Source organism: Phalacrocorax aristotelis, chromosome 6 (genome assembly GCF_949628215.1).
Source record: "Phalacrocorax aristotelis chromosome 6, bGulAri2.1, whole genome shotgun sequence".
Classification (NCBI taxonomy): Eukaryota; Metazoa; Chordata; class Aves; order Suliformes; family Phalacrocoracidae; genus Phalacrocorax; species Phalacrocorax aristotelis.
This window is the reverse complement of record NC_134281.1, coordinates 12,412,278-12,434,363: the sequence shown is the minus strand read 5'-3', so window position 1 is coordinate 12,434,363 and position 22,086 is coordinate 12,412,278. Positions and strand designations below refer to the sequence as shown.

The window sequence follows — 22,086 nt, the reverse complement described above, 5'->3', positions numbered from 1 at the left end:
TCAGTTTTTGATGCAAATAGCAGTATCCCTACAAACCTGATTAGTGAGATCTATCGCAGTTCTGGGTAACAATCTTTGCCAATGCACAACTAAGCCAGGCACCTGCCAGACATTTATGATCACAAATCTGTTGAAGGACTATAAAAAATGAAGGCTATCCTTTAACCCGAAGGATGGGTTTCATTATAGACTCCACCCCACTACTGTGGAGAAGATGCAAGCAAAGGAAAAATACAAGCTCTGCAGCAAGCACGCTGCTAACAATTAGCTTCACATCAGATACAGCCACACAAAGAACACCATCCAGTGACAAACTGACCATAAAAAAAAGCTTTATTAACCCTTTTGCACCAGCAGTTCTTCAGGTATCCATTGCCAGCAATGGAGTTCAAGCCAAGTGATCCAATTTTCGGCCCCAAGAGTTTAGCACTTTACATTCACTTACAAAGCTGAGTGAGGTACATTTTCAGAAGTAGAAAGATTGGTTACAAGTCCCATAAAAAGACGGAGTGTTCCTTGGCCATTTTAATAGATTAAGAACTGGTATGGTCCTTGAGAACAGAGTAATGCAGGCATTGGGAGCTCGAGCTGTCTCAGCTTCCAGGGAGACCATGGTGACCACTAGAACAAGACCCCGTAGTCCCCTTCAGCACAATTCCTCCTCAACCTGTGTGCCTCTCGGGAGTGGACTCCATGCTGCAGTCACAGCCACCAGGTAGAAGATCTCACCCACCAATTAGGTTGATTTGGAAACCCAACCTGAGAGGGTTAAGAGATTCCCCGGACATAAGCTGTAAACTCAGGATGAGAGGAACAGAGAGACCTCAATGCTCAGTTAAGCTACAGATAGAAAAATAAAACTGGTTCAACCAGAGGATATAACACTGCCTACAAATCAGGATCTGAAGTTGAATGTAACCTGTATCCTTTTTTTTCCCCTCCTGAAGTCTTCAACCAAAAAAAAAAAAAAAAAAAAAAAAAGCATTTATCTGGACACATACATAGCTCAAAAGGCACAAGAAGTAAGAGCATTTCTGAATGACCTCATGTGAATTCAACATCAGTATAACTGTAAAATAAATAAATATGTGCAAGATTAGAAAGATCACAACGTTCTCCTGCATGACATGTTATTTTGTAAAAAAAAAAAATACACATACGTGCATACACACATACCTCATTGAGAATAAAAAACAGTACATACACCCTTTTATCAAACTCCTATACATAATTTTATAGGCATTCAGTACATCACCATAAGAAACATTTAAATTACTACCTTAAAATGTAACCAAAGGCATTTGTTTTTTTCCTATACAACCCTATACTTATTTAGGTGTCTGCAATCCAGATGAGTACAGTACATACAACCTCTCCCCCCGCCCCCAAGAGAAACTGCAGTTTTTCAGTGGGGCAAATCTTCCTAGGTAACAATTCTTTTCCTCTCATAAAATACTCTGACAACTGCATATTCTGTAAACCAGCTGGAAGCTCCATGTGCATGTGACACTCTGGGATAACAAGAATGAACAAGTGTTAACAGTGTTCAATTGAAAAAAAATAAACAAACCCCAACCCAAAATGAAAAGGTAGTGGCCAGTTTACAGGTAACTTGGCAGCACTTTATAGATGAGAGAAAATCAAGGTGCTTAAATTTACATGACGGTCAACATTCCTCCCAAAAAAGGGAACACAAAGATAAAATGAACCTCTCTCGGATGCTGTTGGACTCTCAGCTAATCACTTACAGTGACTACAGTTCTATTGCCGTTTTCTTTTTCAAGTTTTGCTGGAAGAATTCAGCAAAGTATTTGGGAAGCAGGAGCAAGCAAAGGGAGAAACTCAACATGAGCTACAAACTGATTCACAGCTAAGTTAACATTTAGAATCTAGCTTTCTAAAACAAAGATTTTAGAGCATCTCTTTTTCATGGCATAGGAGATTAATTTTGTTACATGTGACACTTTATCCCAGTTTTCTGCCAAAACACAGGGGCCAAAACAATTCTTTTTCTTTTTTTGTGTGTGGAAAACGCAAATTTTAGCTTTTGGTTCCTCGACGCCACTGGCTCCAGCAGGAGACCAACGGACAGAAAGTTTTAACTGTCATAGGCAGGATTATAAATTTGTACTTGTTAGCTGTAGAATACTTGCTTTCCTGTGAAAACAGTAAATATTACCTCAGTTTGAAGTTTAATACAGTACTTCTCCCTGAAACAACACTGTACAGCAGTCTGCCTCAGTCTCTCCAACCACCAGGCAGACAGAGTATCTTACACAGGCACATCAAGTGCGATTTACATTTTTTTAAAATAAAAAATCTTTCATCTGCAACTCTCCTTAGGAAATTGCGAAGAGTGCAACTATACTCCAGTACTCCTAGTTTTCATATTTTCCTTGGAAAAAGACCCAGACAGTTATCTTACTCTGTCAAGACATGATTGCCAATTTGTTTTCAAGTAACTGTTCTCAATAATGGTCATTCCAGATCCTGTAAGTTTATTGTGCTTCCAGTGAACTGAGAGTTATCAGAACCTGCATCATCTTCTGCGGAGTTGTGTGGTTCCTGTTAAAGCAAACAGATGGCACGAAGCATTCAGTGCTTTCACCTCTAGATGCTTTTAACGCTTATCAGTAAGATTACCTTAACATTTATCCAAGACTAGAGAAATGCTTTGAATGATTTAGAGGAAACCCAAAGCTTTCCTACTTTGGGGACCCAAACAGCGCTGCTCTAGTTTTCGTTTGGAGCACTTCAGATGAGCATTACTAATGGAAATAAATTTAAAATCACTATTTGTTTTTCCTCTATTAACTCTCTACCGTGGCCGACGATCCTAGTACTCTTCTTATATTTCTAGGTTTGTCATAGTAAGGTGCTCCTCTCAAATAAAAAGCTTTATCTTTTATCCAGGAGAAGCACACTTGGTAAGAAATAACTGCGTTGCAGAGTTTACCAAAACCAAAGCCCCACATGGACAAGCCAAAAATGTAGTTTATGTACATGCTAATCATTCACTGCTGCTTGCTTCTCAGCCTCTCCTACTCACTAATACACAGTTTACCAGAACAGCAGATAACAGAACGTTTACACAAGAAGCTATTGGAAGCTTTCCGCATTCGAACAACACTGACCCTCAGTAGTTAACAAGGGCAAGTAGTGAAATGAAAGACTGTAGAACTGAGCAGGCTTTTTAATCTAACTGCCATTCCCAGATAAGACACTGCTCTGAAATCTAAGCTCAAGATTTTATTTCCCTCATCCCACCCTTCCTGCAGCCTGTTACATTTCAGTTCTGATCCTCTTTTCTCAACCCATTTAATATCTGCAGGATGGGATCAGGAAAACAAGGATGGGACACTTCAGTAATAAATGAGTAACATTTAGTTATTCATTACTCAGTAACAGAGGAAGAAAAACAACCACCTGTGATGTGTCAAAGGTTGGTAACATACACAAGATAAATCTTGCAGTGCAGCTCTCTGCTTACTGCTTCTTCTAAGTGAAATTAAACTCCCAGTGGAAAACGAAGTATTTTCATTAGGCAGAACACCAGACTGTTCACAGTAAACTCTCTTCCCTCTCAAGCTATGCAATAAAACCCAATAGCTCTGACATGATGTACCTGAAGTATGTGAACAGGTAAATCCACTGTAAGCTGAGAATGCGAAGAGGAGGACTGAGAGCTCAGTTGAAAAGGCAGATCTCCTTCTCCTGGGGAATCGTCCTGTGAATGCAGAAACACAATGCAATTACAAGACCCCCAAGCACCTCAGCACAATAGGGCAAACTTCACTCAGCCTCACCAGCTTAAAAAAGAAAAATCTGATAAAGCTGCTGCACTGTACTACTAAGGCCTAGATCCACAAAGGTGTGTGGAAAGCTAACTACCACTTAAATCTGAACCTAGCTCAGTGTACAACCTATTACACTATCATAATCAACTCAGAAAATTGGCAAGATCTGAAACGGAAGGAACAGCTCATCTTCCAACAAACAACACTCAGAAATATGTGACAAGTTCCAGCACGCTGTGTGAAGCTGATATTTAACATAAAAGGTACAAACGTTTACACCCATCAGAAAAATAGGTCAAGGAGGAACTCTGCCCATAGCTTCCTCCACACCGTATGTTGTTAGGAATAAAGTGGAATGAACTTACCCTCCCTCTGGATACCATACAGACACACACCTGGCTAAAACTGTATAACTTGCCATGCCCCAGTAATCAGCCCACATGGATTACTAGGTTTTTTTAGAAAAAAATCTTAAGCTTTATTTCAACAGCGTAGAAGAATAACAGTTTAGGCTGAAACTTCATTTTGCAGGAATCTTTTCATGTCACTAATAATACTTTAATACTGAAGAGTAGTATTAAACCAAATAAAAACATCTTACCCATTTCTACAATGCATCTGTTTGGGCCCCCAGAAGTTCTATGATTGAACCAGCTCTGTTTTCAGGCATTTCTAGACCTCTGTAAAGCCAGTTTCATATAAACTTCCCAGGAAAGCGCTTCTTGTGGACAAACACCCTAATGGACATGGTACATACTGCAGTTCTCAATATCCGTCTAGGGGCAGCAGTACCCGAGTTCACAGATAGCCAGATTCTTCCATAAATGTGTCAGTCTGGGTAACAGAAGATGAGCTTGTTTTTCCTCCTCATCTCTTACCTGAAGAAGCTGAATTTGCACATACTGGGCTCCAGTGGCAGGGTCCCTTATTGTCAGCCCTCCGTTTGGCAGAACTATGTTGCCACCCAGTCGATTGCCAGGGGTGGATGATGAGAAGTTGGTAGGACTTACTTTACCACCCTTGCTTTTTCTCTGACCAGAGCCAGATGCCCCTAAAAGAGAGCAGTTTTAATATTTAGATGGTCAGAAGAAATTTGGCAAAGTTTCCTGCTAGTATTCTTCAATTTTATGCTGTTATACACTACACAGCAAATGCCTGGAACAGTGCAATATAATTAAGTATCATCCGATATCTGCTAAAGGCCAGACAGCAATCAGCTGATGGACTCCAGCTGCTGACAGAGCATCTTTTTACATGAATGCCATTAAAACCACATCACAAACTGCTAAGTTTAGGGCTCATCCCTGTGGTAGCATGGAAATACCAGCTTATTTGTGGAGTTACAGAACGGAATTAGGAAGTAGAACTGCATTTTCTATTTTTAATTTTGCAACTCATTTCCTGAGAAGTCATGTACATAATTTTTCCAAACTGTAAAAAGAGCATAGTGAAGCTCATCTATTTCCAGAAAGATTTCAATGACTGTTAGATAGAAGAAGCTACAGAACTACAACTATCACAACCTTAAGCATTTTTCAGTTTAAAACAAAAGGAACCAGCTGCTTGTATCACAAGCTGAAAACCAAAAAACTAATCAAAATAAATATAAGGATACAATCCTGTCAGCTGTTTCAGTTTTGTTTTATTTTTTAATTCTAGAGTAAATAAAAGGCTTGAATAACTTCTTTTTAAACACTGAACTTCCCTCTACAGTGTTTATTCAACCTAGTAAAACCAATTAGAATTACAAGACTCTTTAGACCACTTTGAGAAGCACATAATAGCATCAAGGCAACAGCTGGTAAAAAGTGGACAACTGGGAGTCTTGAGTAGGAACAGAAACAGGAATTTTCTGAGGCCATTTTAGGAGATGTGCAGATTAAACGCAATCATCTTTTTAAACTAATGTCCAAAAGGCACGTTTGATGATACGTGCACATGTTTAATAATACAAGCACATTTAGAACTAGCTTCATAAAGCAGTTATCCTTCCTTGTGATGATTCACTGAACCAGACAGAATTTATGCAGGTATGCCTTTTACAAATACAGACATGTGACACGGCTCAATTCAGAACTAGTCTCTTAGGTCACCTTAAAAATTATCACTTTGATTTTCAGAGATGGAAGGTATTAAGAGACAGCAAGGAAGAACTAAGCTACATATATATCATGTTCCACCCCAGACCCAAGGGTAGACACAACTCAAACGCCTGAGCTCATGTAAGTCTAGTGAGCCACAGACCACATTTGATCTCACAAAGTAACTGTGTCTAATTCACATCAGGCAGCTTTGAGTCAAACTACAGTCTAAGAGAAAGAGGACACATCTGAAATCACGACCTAAACCTCACCCTGCACAAGAACTCTCTACACAGCTAAAATCTAAGAGAGGGGTTTGAGTATTTCTAGATACCTAAGAAATAAATTCTGTTACACTGCATACACTGAGTGAAACACAGAAGCAAAACAAATCCAGCTGATGTTTTCATTGTACTGAGTAAAAGAACCCACTAGGTAAGACCAAAAGCATAAACAACAGAAAGCAGAGACACCTTAATTTTTTTTGTTATAATAATAAAATAAAAAGCAGATGAAGAGATGGGGGGATAGTGTCTTGCTAACAATCAGGAAACATATGGTGCAGATTTCTTTGTAAACTTACTGTGAATTTGATATTCCACAGAATGTGATTACCCTGAGTAACAGATGGTACACCACATGCATAATTACTTTAACCAGCAATAAACCAGACGGCATGTTTAAGAATGTACTCAGATAGCTGCTCCCATTTCACTGCCAAAACCCCTAAATTTAGGGTATTTAGTAAATTTAACAAAAATTAATGGCTTCTCACCTGTGCTGCTCCCATTCCCTTTTTGCTTTCTTTTCTTGGCTAGCTGAATGGCTCTGTAGTCTGTTCTCGCAGACCCACTGCTCTCCTAGTTAAAACAAAAAAAAAGCGCCAAGAGATGCAAAGTTTTTGGATGCAAGAACAAACTTGGACAATGAATGCAGACTAATGAGTTCTCAGCTGCAGTTATCTTTTACACTGCAAACACTGATTTCTAATTTCCCATGCTCTTCTGGTTAGAGTTTCAATAAATTCCCTCTATGTACTTAATATCTGGAGTTCAACACAAAAGGAAGTTGGCTCTGCATTTATAAGTGTTCCAATTTTTAACGGGGTAAACATTTACTTTGTAATGTAAATAAACAGTTAAGTCTGCAGTAAGAAGGTAAAGCAGAAAGAGTACTTAAAACAGGAATAAGGACTGAGATGAAAATGTGTCAGTTACTTCCCCAGCCCAAATCTTTCCCTGGAACAAAATGCACGAGACATACTGCATATTCTTGGGTATTCTTGTAAATCCCATTTCATCCTCAGACAGATGTCCGCTTATTTTTTAATCCCTTATTTTGAAAGGTTCTCCCTTAACTCTCCCCACCAGAATTCCAGTATTTCTCAAGAGAACTTACCATCACACTGAATCTACTTCTGACAACACACTATTCAACATAACATTCTACATCCTTCATCAAAAAAAGCCAAAACGCATGATCTGCAAAATCTGAGAAAGGTCTCCCTATAAGGTATAAGTAGCAATGGATATCCCCAAAGTCAGGGTGTCTCGGGCATCTAGGGGTAAAATGAATATAGTTAACGCATACCAAAAATGAGCTGCCAGTCACTGTGCCAAGATCCATTTCTTTCTGTGCACTGTAGCTCCCTGGAGGGTTGGAGAAGACAAACTGCGTCACTACTTTGCTGCTCTCTTGTTGCCCAACAACGTCCGAGCTAGGAAGCAAACTCCGTTCAACTTTAGTTGGTGTTAGTAACTCAGGCACATTGGTACCGCCAAGGCTACTAGAAGGAGTCAAAGTAGCTGTGTCGATTGTTAAGTTATTGCTGGACGTCAAACCATGCATATCTTGGCTGGAATTCCTCACCGACAGAGATGCTAGCGAACCCAAGGCTTCTGCATTGACAGTCTGTACATCATCCAAATTTAAAGTGCTCTGCTGTAAAACGGTTGCACTGGTTCCCAGCAAAAGAGAACTGTCCAGGCTCTGCGGCATATCACTGCTAGCCACCAGTATCAAGGGATCAACTGCCTGGCTTAAAGAATTGTTACTGACAGGCATGTTTCCTCCGAGCGTTGAGCCCACCGAAGCGACGTCGATCGTGACAATTCCAGAGTTCACCAGCGCCATGTCTGTTGCAATGCCAGAATTGCTACTAGACACGTTGGAGAACAGGGATACGAGGTCTATGTTGCTGAGATCACTCTGTCCCGGACTAGTGAGTTCGCTGCTGGGTGTGAGGGAGCTGGTTGCTTCAAGCTGAGTTAGGAGATCTGGAAGAGAAGGGTTTGGTTGTAAGACAGACCCTTCATCAGACAATAGGGAAGAAAAATATGAATTATCAAAGGAGGAGGGTTAAAACTCTAGATTCTCAGCCTACTAAAACACTTCACAACTTCCCTGAAAGTAAATTTAAAGAAAAGAAGGTTACTGAAATAAGTTCACTCCTTTACTGAGAAATTTCAGTTGCAAAAGCACTTGCCAAAAGATAACGCTACGGCAGCCCAGACTAGGTTAGGTTGCAGAGGAGTAGAACAGTGAGCGCAAAAAGAAGTGCTTTTAATCCTTACTCATATTTTGCAGATGGCATGGAGAAGGACAAGTGCTACTTCATTCAAAAAAGCTGCAATTTCTCGGTTTCTGACACTCAATTACAGGTCTCACTGAAAATTTTAGTGGGGGAAACCAGCTCCAGCCTCAGTGAAGATTCTGCCATTCATACAGATGGGGCTCAGATTTCAATATCAGTCAATAGACATTTTCCTTAACAAAACATTTCGTTTTTCCGTTGTATCCTCCTACAGTTTGAAACAAATACTCTACCTGGGCTAAAGTTATGCTGTTTGACCATGTGCGTCTTCATACTGTGTTTGGAAGTGAACAATTTATTACAGCTCGATACAGGGCAACGAGTCTTTAATGAGTCCACATCCTGAAGGTGTTTTTTGGAGTGAATATACAGACTACTTCGTGCTGAAAATTTTGCACAACAGCCTGCAAGAAGATATACAAGAATTTAAAGTTTCATCCAATTTCAATTGATGTTCATATTTAGTATCTTAACAAAACAAATCAGAGCAGCTCTGCAGAACTCTATCTGCTATTTTGCAGTGCCTGTGCCTATGTTACGAGAAATCAGAAGAAAGCCAAATACACATTTCCTCATTTTACATCAAGGACCTCTCAGTGGGTAGGCCAGTTCAGCAACCTGATTCTGACAAGAAACGCAAGTCATTTAGCGTAATGCACGACCTTTCCTTGCTGTGGCACCTTAAATGTAAACTCTGTGACAACCTCTGGCAAAACCATTAAAAGAAGAAAAAATCACCAAGTAGAGCTGCTTTACTTTATGAAGCAGAATATTCCAGATCAGACCCAAAATCTTTGCTCCTGGAGTCCTCATGAAGTGACGGAGGTAGTGCTAAGAAATGCACGGAGCGTCAGCGAAGCTCCAGTACAAGCAAAACAGACACCATTCGCATGGCCATCTGCCATCCCAGCAGCAGAGACTACCACAGCACAACCACTGAGCGCTCGAGATGATGTGTCACAGCAGCAAAACATGGCCTTGAAGGTGTTGGATGGAACCACTTCTCACTACTGCTAATGAATCAAGTGAAAAAGCTGAGTGCGGAAACTGAATATCAGAAGCAGGATTTTCCAGAATATAGCAGCTCTGTTCATGATAAAGAACAAAATGAAGCTAGACCATGAACTCCTGTTTTCTCCACAATCCACAGAGGCACACGATCTTTAGGCAATATACACGCTGACCACCAGTTAATACATGCAAGAGTTGAACAATACCTTCTACTGGACACTCAAATGGTTTTGTACCAAGGTGAGTTATACTGTGGCCTTTCAAGTGTTCTGCTCTTGTGAAGGACTTCCCACAGCCTTCTACTGGGCACATAAATCTCCTGTCATCTTCGTGTTTCCTACAAAGGAAGGAAATTGCCATTTGCATGAATAAATCCACTGCTGCTTAAGTACTGGAAGAAAAACAAACAAGCAGCACGTGACTTTGGAGAGTATAATCAGAAAAAAACCTACCTTTTATGCCTCAGCAGCTTGGACATACTGGTGAAAGACCAGCCACAACCTTCAAAGTCGCAGATAAAAGGCCTCTCACCTTAAGCAAAGAAAGGTTACATTAATAATCTAATACGGAAATACACACTGCTACTAGAAAATCTCAAGAACTGCTTGAATTGATTTAAAACAAGACGACTCAACCACCCCCTCCTGCAATTCACTGCAAGTACTGGGATGCCCCTTCCCCACTTCACAAGCTGAGCCTTCACATCTTTCCCTGTGCATCAGGGAGCACAGAATTATCAATCCATCTCATATTAATCTGAGCTATCTTGAAGGTGCTTCAATAACCAGTAACAGCATTATTCAAAACAGAAACCCAGATGAGATTTTTTTTTGTTGTTTTCAGGACTTCTGATTATACATTGATTACAGTACAGTGAAGTATGTGAAGTTTGTTTCCATCGCATCCGTGAACTGTCACTTAACAAAAGTGACACTTAAATAAACAAAACCACAAAAAAACCAAAACCAAAATCCACGCTGTAAAGCCATGAAACCAGGAAAAGAGGTCAGTAGAGAGTATACATAATTGTCTTTAAAACATTAAAAGATTGGATTTCAGCTCAGCAGTTGTCCTTGCAAGTCAGGAGTGCTTGCTTGTGACAAAATTTATCTTCTTGCTGTTCCAAACCTTGGTACACACATTTCACATTTCCTGAGAATTTTTTAGTCACTTGTTTTGACGAAGATTAGAATTTGCACAACGTTTTGCACGTTTAGGAGCTCCAGAATAGAGCTGGGATATTTTTTCTGAACAGAGGTCACATGCCGAAGCCACAGCTTTGCACCTCCATAGTTAGTTCGCATTTAGCAAGTTCATTCAGTGGTCTCCTACCCCCAGAAGGCCAAGAATCAAAGGCTTTGACTGACTCCAAACAACTCATGTCACCCTCCATGACCTTCAGTTTTTCCGGCAAACCAAAGTCGACTCTCCACATATTATCTTCCATGCACTTCCCCAGGTACAAGTCACCCTCACGAATACCTGTGTGACTCCTCATGTGGATTTTCAGTCGGCAGGCTTTGTCATACTGCTTGTTACAGCCAGGGAAGGAACAGGAGAACTGCTCTTGCTCTCTGAAGTGGGCTCGGTTGTGGGAGAATAATGCACTCACTGTGATAAATGTTCTTTCGCAGCCTGGGTAGAGAAGGGAAACAGTACGTCAGCTTGGTACAGAACTGAATCAGGAAAACTGCATTCTTTTCTGCCTCCCAACTTTTAGCGGGGACCTTCACGATCCTCTTTTTTCCAGGATATTACATCCTGGCACACGGGAAAACCAGACTGTGCAATCCTAAACCGCATTGCTCTCTGGGATTACGATTATTTGACCAAAGTGGACAATCAAACCACGTCCAGCCCGGTTTAAGGCACAGCACCGCGGACTTGCGCCGTGATTCGCGGCATCCCACCACACCAGCACGAAGCCACGCGTAAGCTGACGGGCGAAGGCGCAGCATCCTCCGCTCCCAACCTCTCCCCGTGGATAAGCGAGGTGGCGAGGAGCGAGGGCCTTCCTCAAGGCTCCGGCGGCGATTTGAGGGGGACGGAGGGGCAACGGGGAGGAAAAGCGAGCCGAGCCGCAGCACGGACTCCAGACAGGGCTGTTTCTGGAAGGGGAGGGAAGGGAACCAGGCCCCCGGGGCGCCTTACCGGGGAAGTCGCAGCGGTAGGGCCGCTCGGGCTCCAGGTGGCTGCGGCGGCGGTGGGCGGCGAGGCGGGCGGCGCTGGGGAAGCGCTGCCCGCACGCCTCGCACTTGTGCGCCGCCTCCTGCTCGTGGGCGCGGCTGTGGGCCCGCAGGTTGTAGACGGTGGTGAAGCGCTTGGTGCAGCCCGGTGCCGCGCAGGCGAAGGGCCGCAGCTTGTCGTGCGAGTGCAGGTGCCGCCGCAGCTTGTAGGCCGTGGCGAAGGACCAGGCGCAGCCCGGCACCGGGCAGCCGAAGGGCCGCGCCGCCGCCCCCGCCGCCCCCCGGCCGTCCTCCCCGCCGCCGCCGTGCGCCGAGAGGCGATGCAGGCGCAGCTGCTGCTTGCGGGGGAAGGCCTCGCCGCAGCGCGGCTCCGGGCAGGCGAAGGCCGGCGGCGAGCGGGGCCGCGGCCCGCCCGGCGGCTCGGCGGGGCTGGCGGCGGGCGGCGGCAGCGGGGCAGGCGGCGGGGCCGCGGGGCCGGCGGCCTGCTCGGCGCCGGGGCCCAGCGTCAGGACGCCGTTCTCGATGCGCACCACCAGGCTCTGGTTGTTGATGGTGATGGTTCCCGAGAAGGAGCCGTCCTCCGCCCCGCCATCGCCATCGCCGGGGGGCAGCGGTGCCGGCGGCGGGGGAGGAGGAGGCGGCGGCGGCGCCGAGCCGGGGGCCTCCTCCGGCGGCTCGGCGGGCGGCGGGCCGGGCTGGGCGCGCCCCGCTTCGCCGCCGCCCGGGCCGGCCTCGGCCGCGCCGCGCACCACGTTGAAGACGAGCAGGAGCCCGTCGTTGTCGGGCGCGGGCCCCGCCGGCGGCGCGCAGGGGCTGGGCGCCGGGCTGGCGCCGGGCTCCGGCTTCTCCTCCACCAGCAGCACCGGGAAGCTCACGTAGAGGCCCGACGCGGCGGTGCTGGCGGCGGAGGAGGAGGAGGCGGCGGCGGTCGCCGGCTCCCAGTCGGGCGGCGGCGGCGGGCGGCGCGCGGCAGCGGGCGGCGCGGCGGGGCCGCCATGTTGGGCGCCGGGCCGGGCCCGGGCCGCCTCCGCGGCGGGCAGCCCCTGCGTTTCCATCTTGGGGGTCCCTGTAGCAGCGGCTGAAACCGGAGCCGCGGGGCGGGGCCGGCGCGGGCCAGCGGGGAAAGCCGGAGCGCGGGTGTCGCGGAGCGGGAAGGCGCGGGAGGCGGCGGGGAAACCCGGAGCGCGGAGTTCCGGAGCGGGGCCGGGGCGCCGGCGGGGCTCCTCCGAGCGGGCAGGGCCTGGCCCGGGGCCGCTCGCCCCAGCCCGCCTCCCCTCTCCTGGGGCAAGGCCGTCCTGGTGGCTATCGTACACTAGCGAGCTTTCTACCTTAATTCCGCTCAATGGCCAAGGTGGTGTAGTTGGAATTATTTCCGCGTTCAGGATTATTCTGGTATCTCTGTCCCTGTTAACAGCAAGGAAGAAGCTGTGCCAAAGCAGAGCAAGTCTAAGCTTGCAGCCACATTTGCAGAGTTGCAACAGGTAAATACATTAGCAAAATATCCTGTGCACATTCGGTGGAAATATGAAAACAGCATTATGAACCAGCCTCGAACGATGCAAATTTCCTGTCCAGGCATGGCCCTGCCCCTCCATCGCCCAAGGCAGTCAGACTCGCAGAAGACATGGGCCTGGGTGAAGGAGGGCAATAAACAGCACCGTGGTGCTGTGCAGAGGGACCACGCTGCAAAGGAGGGAGGGGAAAAAGGACAAATGCTGACAAGAAATATTGAGGGTAGGAAAGAGGATCTCAAAGGGCATGCTGATGCTCAAGTCAGTCGAATCCAGGAAAAAAAAACCCTACAAATTCAGCTAGTGCATAAAACAGTTTTTTCATTTTGGGCAATGCTTTCTTTGGGAGAATGTCCAGCTGCCTTCTGGCTGTCCAGTACTTAAGGGAAAATTATGCTGTATTGGCCGTAGGAACGACACCAGTCTCCTGCTGTGGGACCGACTAGCAGTGCCGGCAGATGGTGCTGTGATCCTTCTAGTGCTCAACTTATTTCTCCTTTCCACTGAGCAATTTTGAATCATGGGAGACTGCTGGCCAGGCACACCCAGCTCCAGGGAAGCCGGTACTTCTTGCTACTGAGCTGTAGGTACAGCCAGAGCGCCACTGCACACCTTCACAGCCATCTGTGCAGAGTCTTAAGTCCCTGGGTGCTTAAGCTCAGCCTTCTCTGAAATCTCCCTTACCCCACTGCTGACTGTCACTGGGTGTGGGTCATTGCGGTTCTTGGCTGCCCCTAGCCATCCTGATCTCCCTATGGAGGTCTTTGCAGTACCTTTCTTCATGTTCCTAGGAAAAGAAAGGTCTGCTCAGGAGTTTATTGCTTAACACATCAGTGCATCCCTGGTTGAAGGATGAAGGAAAAAAGGAGAAAAGAAGGAAAAAAAAAATCAAGCTGCAAATCCCTTACCTTTGCTACAGCCTGGAGGGATTCAACAAGGCCCTAACTAGGAGAGCTAGCAGTGCTCTCATGTCACAAGCTTTATACCTTTAAAAGCCACTGTGGTTACGTATGTATGTGTCCTGCATGAACTATCCTTTGTCACCAAGCTCTTGCCTCTAACTGCCACCAGGTACACGTTTGTCAGGACAAGTGTCTGTGTTTTGAGGAAAGGATGCTTTGGTCTGGGGCAAGCTTGGGACTTCACTACAGAAATTCACTACCTCTATATCCACTGTCTGGGTCTGATGCAATGCCTATAGATGCACAGCTTGAAGACTGCTCTCCCTGTATTGGGTTTGTCCAGCAGTGAGGTCAGCTACTTGAAAATGACATCAGCATCCCCACAGAACAATAGCCCATTCACAGTCCCAGCTTCTCTGCAAAGAAGCAGAGAGCAGATAAAATGAGGGTCAGCAGAGCTCAGAAAGGGAATCTTCACACAAGTCTTGTTTATGGTTTTTGTATGCTGGAAGCGACCTGCTATTTCATCCCAGGCAGTAACAGGTTACTGTTTACCTGTGGTCTCCCAAAAGTATTGTAAACCTCAGTTCACATATTTTAAGTACTTGAGATATACAGTTAAAAGACCAAAAAAGGTTTAAATGTATACACATAACTATATATACTCTTAATAATTAAAATAAACAACAGTGAGTAGTCATGACCAACTTCTCATCAGTTCACTGCTTTCTGTAACCAATTTTGCCTTACTCATGCTACCCAGTTAATAGACAAAGGTTTTATAAACTGAACTTCAACTAGTAGCTCTTGAATTGTGCTCATACATTCCAGTTCTATGTTTCCCTACAAGTAGCCAGAGTTATAAACTCCCAGGGACTTGAGTGGCATTCAGCACGGGTATACTTGCAAGGTTATGTCCCCTGGTCAGAAAAGCTACAAGATGAAAACAAGATTCCTTTTTTGTCTGGGCTGTGAAGGTGAGCACGCTGGCAGGTACCCCAGTACTAAACAATACAAAGATTAAGAGTTCATAACAAATATTTCTTCAACATTTTGTCTTTGGTGGATTTTCAACTCAGAATTAAGGTAACTCTATGGAACAGCTCTACATTCCTTAGTACAGAAACCCCAGTGTATTTTCTGGTTGTTCCTCATGACAAAATCATTCCCTGGTGCTTTTGGACTATGAAGACTAGAGCGGGTTTGTACAATACCAAGATACTAACTTTGGACCCAGTCCAGTGTGGTTATTAATAATAGGTAATGCATAACATATGCCAAAGCAAAGGCTGTCAAATCTGGCTGACAACTACCCACATCTCAATCGTGTAACTTGGCAATGTGGGCGTTTTTTTCCATAATATAAAGCAATTCCGACCAACTGCAGATTGCACTTCACAGAAGGCTCAGTTACAAGCAGATGCCAGGCTCTCACTGTTCATCTGGAGACATATACAGTACGTGAACAGAGTAAAGAACTGATTTAACATTCAAAACAAGTGGTTTCCTTTACTCGGCCCCAGAGGCAACGTAGAGTTGCAGAGTGTGCTCACCTGGTGGGTACCACAGTTACATATTTTCTTTAGACCCCGCAGTCCTGAGGACTTCAGCTCATCACACCGCATCTGCAGCAGCCAACACAGGATTACCTGTGTAACCTCTTTCCCTTCCAAGGGGTAACGAATACAGTGCCAAGGACACCGAGTGACAGGCCAGATCAAGTCCGGTACCACGTGTGCACTGGGGGAAGAGATTCCTGATGCCCTGTATTCATGTCTGAATGAGGCCCATATGCAAGGGCCATGCTTAGCATAAGGCATCGTAGCTAAGAATTATTTCTGCACACACACACATATATAGATGTGTATGTAAAATATGCTTCCGTAAAAATATATGTATGTATCTGTCCATATGTATGTGTAAAGGGGGTTCAAAGTCAGCCTCAACTTTTGGCTCTGCATCACAGCTAATTACACAAAATACTTCAGTGAGTTACTGTTAACACAAATATAATAGTAGGTTCAGGTGCAAAATGCGAGCTTTCTTTTAGTGGCCTCTAGGCGCACTGGGTTGCATGCCTTCCTAACTGTTCCTAGGAAGAAGAAGGGAGACCAAAAAGACCTTTCTACCTCTATTTTACTTTGTAATCAACTTTGTAATCAACTTCTCTGTGAAGGAAGCCCACACCGTCTTGTCTTTGGTGCTTTAGTTTGTTCCACATCAGTTGTCTTTTATTTCAGAAGGAACATCTGCATGATCATTTTGTTATAGTGCTTTGCTAATTGCCCCATTCACGTCCAAATGGGTGAGTAGCCCATGCTTTTTCATTAAAAAGCAGCAGCCAGCACTAAGGATTTTAGGTTTTCTGGAGGTTTCCATCCATTTAGAAGCTGCTCAAGTGCAATGGGCTTCTACAGAAGAACAAACTCATCATTCTGAGGCAGCAAAGCGCACACACCACCAGATTCAGCAGAATGGCACCATCTCAGCCTGATGCAGAATTTGGCTCACGCTAATTTATCTTGAGTTGTTCCATATTTTCCTGGCCTTGCTCTAAGGTGTATGGAAATGGTCTAGTACTTACTGCCCTCAGGCTTTTCCACCTGCTTATCTGGCACAGCATTCCCTTCCTGCTTGTGGTAAAAATCTTGGGTGAAAATTTCAAGGAGAAACACATGCAGGCTAGCTGTGCTTAACCAGTTACAGTTTCTCTGTCACTTTGTATTGCAATCACCAAACACTTTCAGGGCAATATAGAAAGGCATGAGTCTACACATGTTATATTAGTACATCCCCCACCAGCTGAAGAATAAGTTTGTTTATGCACCCACATGTTTGGCTACTGGATTTCATGGCTTTTTGCTGATAGCAGCAGACTCTGAATTAGAATGAAGGGTTCTGATTTCCATTCCACATTTGATCTACCAGAACTGAGGCTCCTTTTTTTTTTTTTCCATTCCATTTTCAGGGACAAAATTCCAGATCCTTTCCTTACAATTAATAGTTTGTTATTGCAAACATTGTTCCAAATATGTTAGTGAAAGACTGTTCCTGACATCGGTAGGCCTGTCACAGACAGATACAGGTTTGCCCCATTAACCAGTTAAAGGGGAAAGAAAGAAAGAAAAAAACAACTCCCATGGAAGAGACATTTGCAATGCTTTTATCATTTGGCCAGAGAGCAAAATAGTATATCAAGGAAACAACTTCAAATGTATCTGCAAGGACAGCATTGCACTCGGAATACCACTAATGTTTCAGGGCTTGCTCCAAGATGTTCTCATCCATCACCTTGTGAGGAAGAGTCACTTTCAACGTGGCATTCTCTTTCATTGCTTGGCAGATCGTTTCATAAGCATAGTCATTACCCGACCAGCAGCGTCTGGCGACCTGTCAGACCAGAAATTCAATGGGTGTAAAAACTGTACATTTCTTTTGCCATATCCATCTGACAATATTTGTGCAAACAGTGGCACCCAATTTCATGACAACAAATCTTTCAACCCTCGACCAGTTTCTAGTTTCCTTACTGATTTTGGAAGTAATTTTTGTGATACCTACTTCATTTTTATGAGTTGTATTTAGATAGACTTGGTACATTTTCATGCAGAAACGTAACATTGGACAGGTAACATTTATAAGGTGCCTGGCTCTACCAACTTTACAAAATTCTTTCACTAAAAATAATTGTGCACATCCCAGCTCTGTATAACTAGCACTTGCTTTAGATAAGAGTATCATTTAAGCAATTGATGCTTTTGTAGTGGGATAAATATTTTAAAAGGAAAATGTCACTCAATGTGTTTTTAAAATATGAAATCAAAGAGCCAAATTCTCTGCCAGCATATTAGGATGAAACTTTATGGCCTCTTCCAACAGCAAAGCTCTGCATTTTGGTCTGTGTACAAGTAGGAGTCCCCAGATGAAAAAAAGTCAAGATCTGGAACAAAGGAAATAAGTCCTTCCCTCTATTCAGTGGCTTACAAATCTCTATTATGAATTGTAAATCAGTGTCTGAAATATTCTGACTCAAAAGTGTTCAAGAAAGAAAATACTTAGGTTCCAATTTAGCAAAATATTTAAGCGTATGATTAATGGTAAGCCTAGTAAGTTCTCAGGATCATAGCAAAAACAGCTAGAAATTACCTTTCAAGTTAACAACTCAATTTCCCTGCCACTCACCTTGATTATTCCTGGCAGTATATTTGCAAGGGTACATTCCAGCTTCCTTCCAGTCTTCTATATAATATGGGTAGCATTCTCAGATTGTCCTTTTTCAACATGTGTGTGGAGGAATAGGGCTTTTGTTTGCAATAAGTCAGAGCATCAAAAGTTTTATTGGGTTTTTAATAGGCTGTCTCTGATACACAGTGCATGTTAAGGGTCTTCCCTTTTCTAACCTACAAATTAATATAATTATCCTCCTCCTTCTTCCTTAATAGATTATTAATGTGTTATTTTAGACCTGGGACAGAGAATATGTGCAAATTGTTCCTCTTCCTCTTCTACCCCCAGGTCTTACAGGGAGAAAAAAAAAATTTATGTCTAAGGCAAGAAGGAATTCTGCAGTTCTCTTGAGAAGTAAAACAGAACAGATCATGTCAGCATCAGCAAGGAGCTCCCTCAATACATGAGGTCTTTGAGGTTTCGAGACTGAGACGCAACAGGTCCTTTAACTGGACTATGCATCTCTATGACCTGCTGATTAGGTTTCCTGCAAGTATTGAATCAAAACCTCTCTGCCACTTCAGAGGTGGGATCCTAGTCTTAAACCCAGACAGGATCCATCTGGACACTAATGGAATGCAAAAACTGTAATTGTAGCAAGGGCTGGACAAGCTGGCACTTAAATGACAAGCCCTTCAAGATACCTAGATCTAGAAGTTTGGAATAGACAAGACTGAAGTTCATACAGTTGTCAATTGTATTATGTAGGCAAACAACAATGCCAACATGTCTAAAAATTATGGTAAGCATGCTTCCCTTTCTGCTTAAAAAATTACAAAACACACACTGAGATATGTGGAAATTATTGGGATCCAATATGTTGTAAAGTCAGAGGGCGTGGTCCTGATGCTTCATAGTAGGTTCCTTACCCAAGAATTATTCAGCCTTTTTATTGACTTATAGTCCTTTAAACTTGGTTGGAGAGAAAAACCCAACCAAGCAAAAGAATTGGTTGGCTCTAGTGGAATTAGGCTCATAACCACCCGTGCATTAGAAGCCGTGAATAGAACGAGTCACTTGGTCCATTAGGATTATTCCTGGGATACAAAAAAAGACAGATCCCAACAACTCCAGCGTGAGTGCTCAGTTGAATAGAAGCACTGGAATCTGAGTACCTAAATAAACATAGTCCCGGATGCAGGAAGATATTGAAGTGGACATATATAATGAGTTTTGCTTACTCCATTGGAAACATCCCAGCTGAGCATCATCTTAGCCCGTTCCTCAGCCTCTGTGGAGCCATCCAAAACCAGGCCAAATCCCCCATTGATCACTTCACCCCTAAAAAATAAAAATTTAAGAGATTTAAATAAAAATAATGCAAACCAATCCCACAAAATTCACAGGAGTTATTTGTTCAGTTGCACTGCAAGAAGAAGGATAAGAACATAGAAATGGTGCTGAATAAGTGACTTTATCAGTGACCTTTAGCAGGGCAAAGGCCTAGTTTCCTGACCTGCAGCAAACCTATTCCACCTTTCTTGTAATGCCAAGCTAGAAGTTAGTATCTGCTCCAAGCAGGAGTGCATCTCCTGAGGACTGCACATTGTACTGGCTCTAGAAAGAAGTAAAGAAGGGTTAGCACTTCTGATGGGCTGGAGGGTTACCTATCTCAGGGTATTTTTAAAGTTCAAACTGTTCATGTTTGCTACAGTTGAGCCTGCCATATAGATAGGATCGTGGGGAAGACTCTGTACTTATTGAAGCAGACAGATGGATCTATTTATATTCTCTCAGGACAAATGAGAGAGCATAAGTATTTTATTAAAAAAGTGTTAACCACCACTTAATGCACATCTGCCTCAATAATTTCAAAAACAGTAATTCATTTTGTATGAGATTCATCGGTGCCAGCTTTTGAGGAAGCAGACTTACTGGCAGAAGAATAACAGAAATACGTTAAAACTAACAGATTATACTTGGGAGAAATACCAGTCTGGTTTTAAAAGGACAGGGAAAACACATAGAGCAAAACATCTTGTCTGACTTCAGAGTCTAGCCTGCTCAAGTTCTTGTTTCATTGCATACGTTGAATAGTGGTGAATGCAGTTGGAACTGTTGCTGTAAATCTATGAGAGTTCTGGCGTTATAACTCAGCATCAGCAATACCTGAGAGGAGGGGTATATCATACAACAAGAGACTACTAATGGAGATCCCTGGAGGCAGGATTTTGTCCTCTGTGTTTTATAGTTTACAAAATTTACATAAAATAACATCAGACATATCCATGAATCAGACAGGTGTTAGGTGTCTTCCAGTCCAGGAAGGGATCATTTCTTACTACATATTTTCCAGCCGTAACTTGAGCTTCTCAGGAAATGGGGAAATGAGGCTACATTGGAGTCTCAGAGACCTAAGATCTTCTTCCTGAAACTAGAAATCACATTTTCTTGTTTTCATGTAGTGTTGTTACTTATGTAATGTTAATTCCCTTTCACTAGTTACCTGCACTACCTGTGTGCTGAGTAGGACCCTATCACATAGCTGAACAAGGAACTTAGAGCTCCAGATCTCACCATCACGGTACCATTCTGTGAATTCCCTCCATTCTGCTCGTAGTCTCATTTTGGGATGAAAACAAACAGCCAAACATCTGCATTTCTTGCAAACTCTACTTTTTGAATAGCTCAGGTTGTTACTGTCTTCTCCAAAAGATGGGGCCATGCTGGATGACAACATTACAAATATATCAAGACCGGGGCCAGTTACCTCACCGTACTCGCTGCTTCTGTGTACAGAGACCAAATTAGCACTATTCTTTGCTGTCAAAGTACCAAACTAGCGTACACTTATGAACGTCAGTGATGCCATTGCAATGTAATTGGGATCACAGTATAAGCACACCTCGAGACAGCCTGTTGGCGATATCAGACAATATAAAAATCAGACCTTTGGACCAGTGCTTTGTAAAGATATTCCATACAAGAAAATTATATTCTTTCAGTGGCAAAGATCCCTTCTGTGCACAGCATCCCAAAAAGCATCCTCTGAAGCTTAGGCATGAACAGTGAGCGTCTGATCTCACTTGCACTCCATAAATTTAGAGCCTCTCCATTGATTTCCATGGAGTTACTCCAGTGTAAATCAGAATCACTCATCAGAATCTGTCCTACTGTCTAAAAATCACTCATAAATTAAATGCCAATGTTTGTTGGGATGGATTTTCTAGCAAAACATCTCACTTTTAAAGGGGTGCTCTCTGCCTTCATTAGCATTGGGTCACATTTTCAGGTAATTAAAGAAACATGTGGCATTTTGACCTAAGCTACCTCCTATAATTTCCAGATGTCTCCTTCTAAGGTGATCAAAGAAAACAAGGCCTCTCTCACAATCAAGATGTCACACTATCAACAGTGCAGTTAGATTCTTAAATTGCCTCTGCCTTTTTGTTACTACAGGTTACTCAGGCTTTGTGCTAATATACATTCTCCTGCAAATAAACAGGCAGCAAGAAGTGAATAACATTAATTTGCAGTAATTATAGTCAAGACTATGTTAATCTTAAATCTCTCAAACAGCACATGTGATGCAGATTCCAGCTAAATAAATATTAATCCTGCTTTTTCTGTTTGTCCCACAAGGCTATAACACAGGAAAATCAAACCAGGTAAAAGGTACTTCTGTAGGCTCACAGGGAGGATATAGCAGATCTGTCAGCAGTTCCACGCAAGCCCAGCCTCTGCAGGGAGGACTGGTAGCTGAACACAGTGCAATTGCCATTTCCAAACTCCCTGAACAGAGACTTGCCAATGACAACTTGATTTCTCTCTCATTATG

At 43.6% G+C, this 22,086-nt stretch overlaps 3 protein-coding genes across 3 annotated transcripts in view; 1 reads left to right on the top strand and 2 right to left on the bottom strand.

The window, feature by feature from the left end:
- TMEM43 (transmembrane protein 43) overlaps nucleotides 1–22,086 on the top strand; it is a 494,721-nt gene that overhangs the window by 342,543 nt on the left and 130,092 nt on the right. The window lies entirely within an intron of this gene.
- Nucleotides 316–12,738, bottom strand: ZXDC (ZXD family zinc finger C). The gene is made up of 10 exons (XM_075095979.1): nucleotides 11,634–12,738; nucleotides 10,965–11,117; nucleotides 9,935–10,013; nucleotides 9,689–9,819; nucleotides 8,705–8,875; nucleotides 7,469–8,154; nucleotides 6,654–6,738; nucleotides 4,676–4,848; nucleotides 3,626–3,727; nucleotides 316–2,565 (listed from the first exon to the last, which is right to left on the bottom strand). The coding sequence occupies exons 1-10, from the start codon at nucleotides 12,721–12,723 to the stop codon at nucleotides 2,479–2,481; spliced, it is 2,757 nt and encodes a 918-aa protein (XP_074952080.1). The 5' UTR covers nucleotides 12,724–12,738; the 3' UTR covers nucleotides 316–2,478.
- UROC1 (urocanate hydratase 1) overlaps nucleotides 17,229–22,086 on the bottom strand; it is a 44,092-nt gene continuing 39,234 nt past the window's right edge. The window contains exons 19-20 of the mRNA XM_075095980.1: nucleotides 19,490–19,589; nucleotides 17,229–17,471 (exon numbers count right to left, since the gene is read on the bottom strand). Of these exons, the coding sequence (XP_074952081.1) occupies nucleotides 17,331–17,471; nucleotides 19,490–19,589 (241 nt within the window). The 3' untranslated portion in view covers nucleotides 17,229–17,330. The remainder of the gene's footprint in view (nucleotides 17,472–19,489; nucleotides 19,590–22,086) is intronic.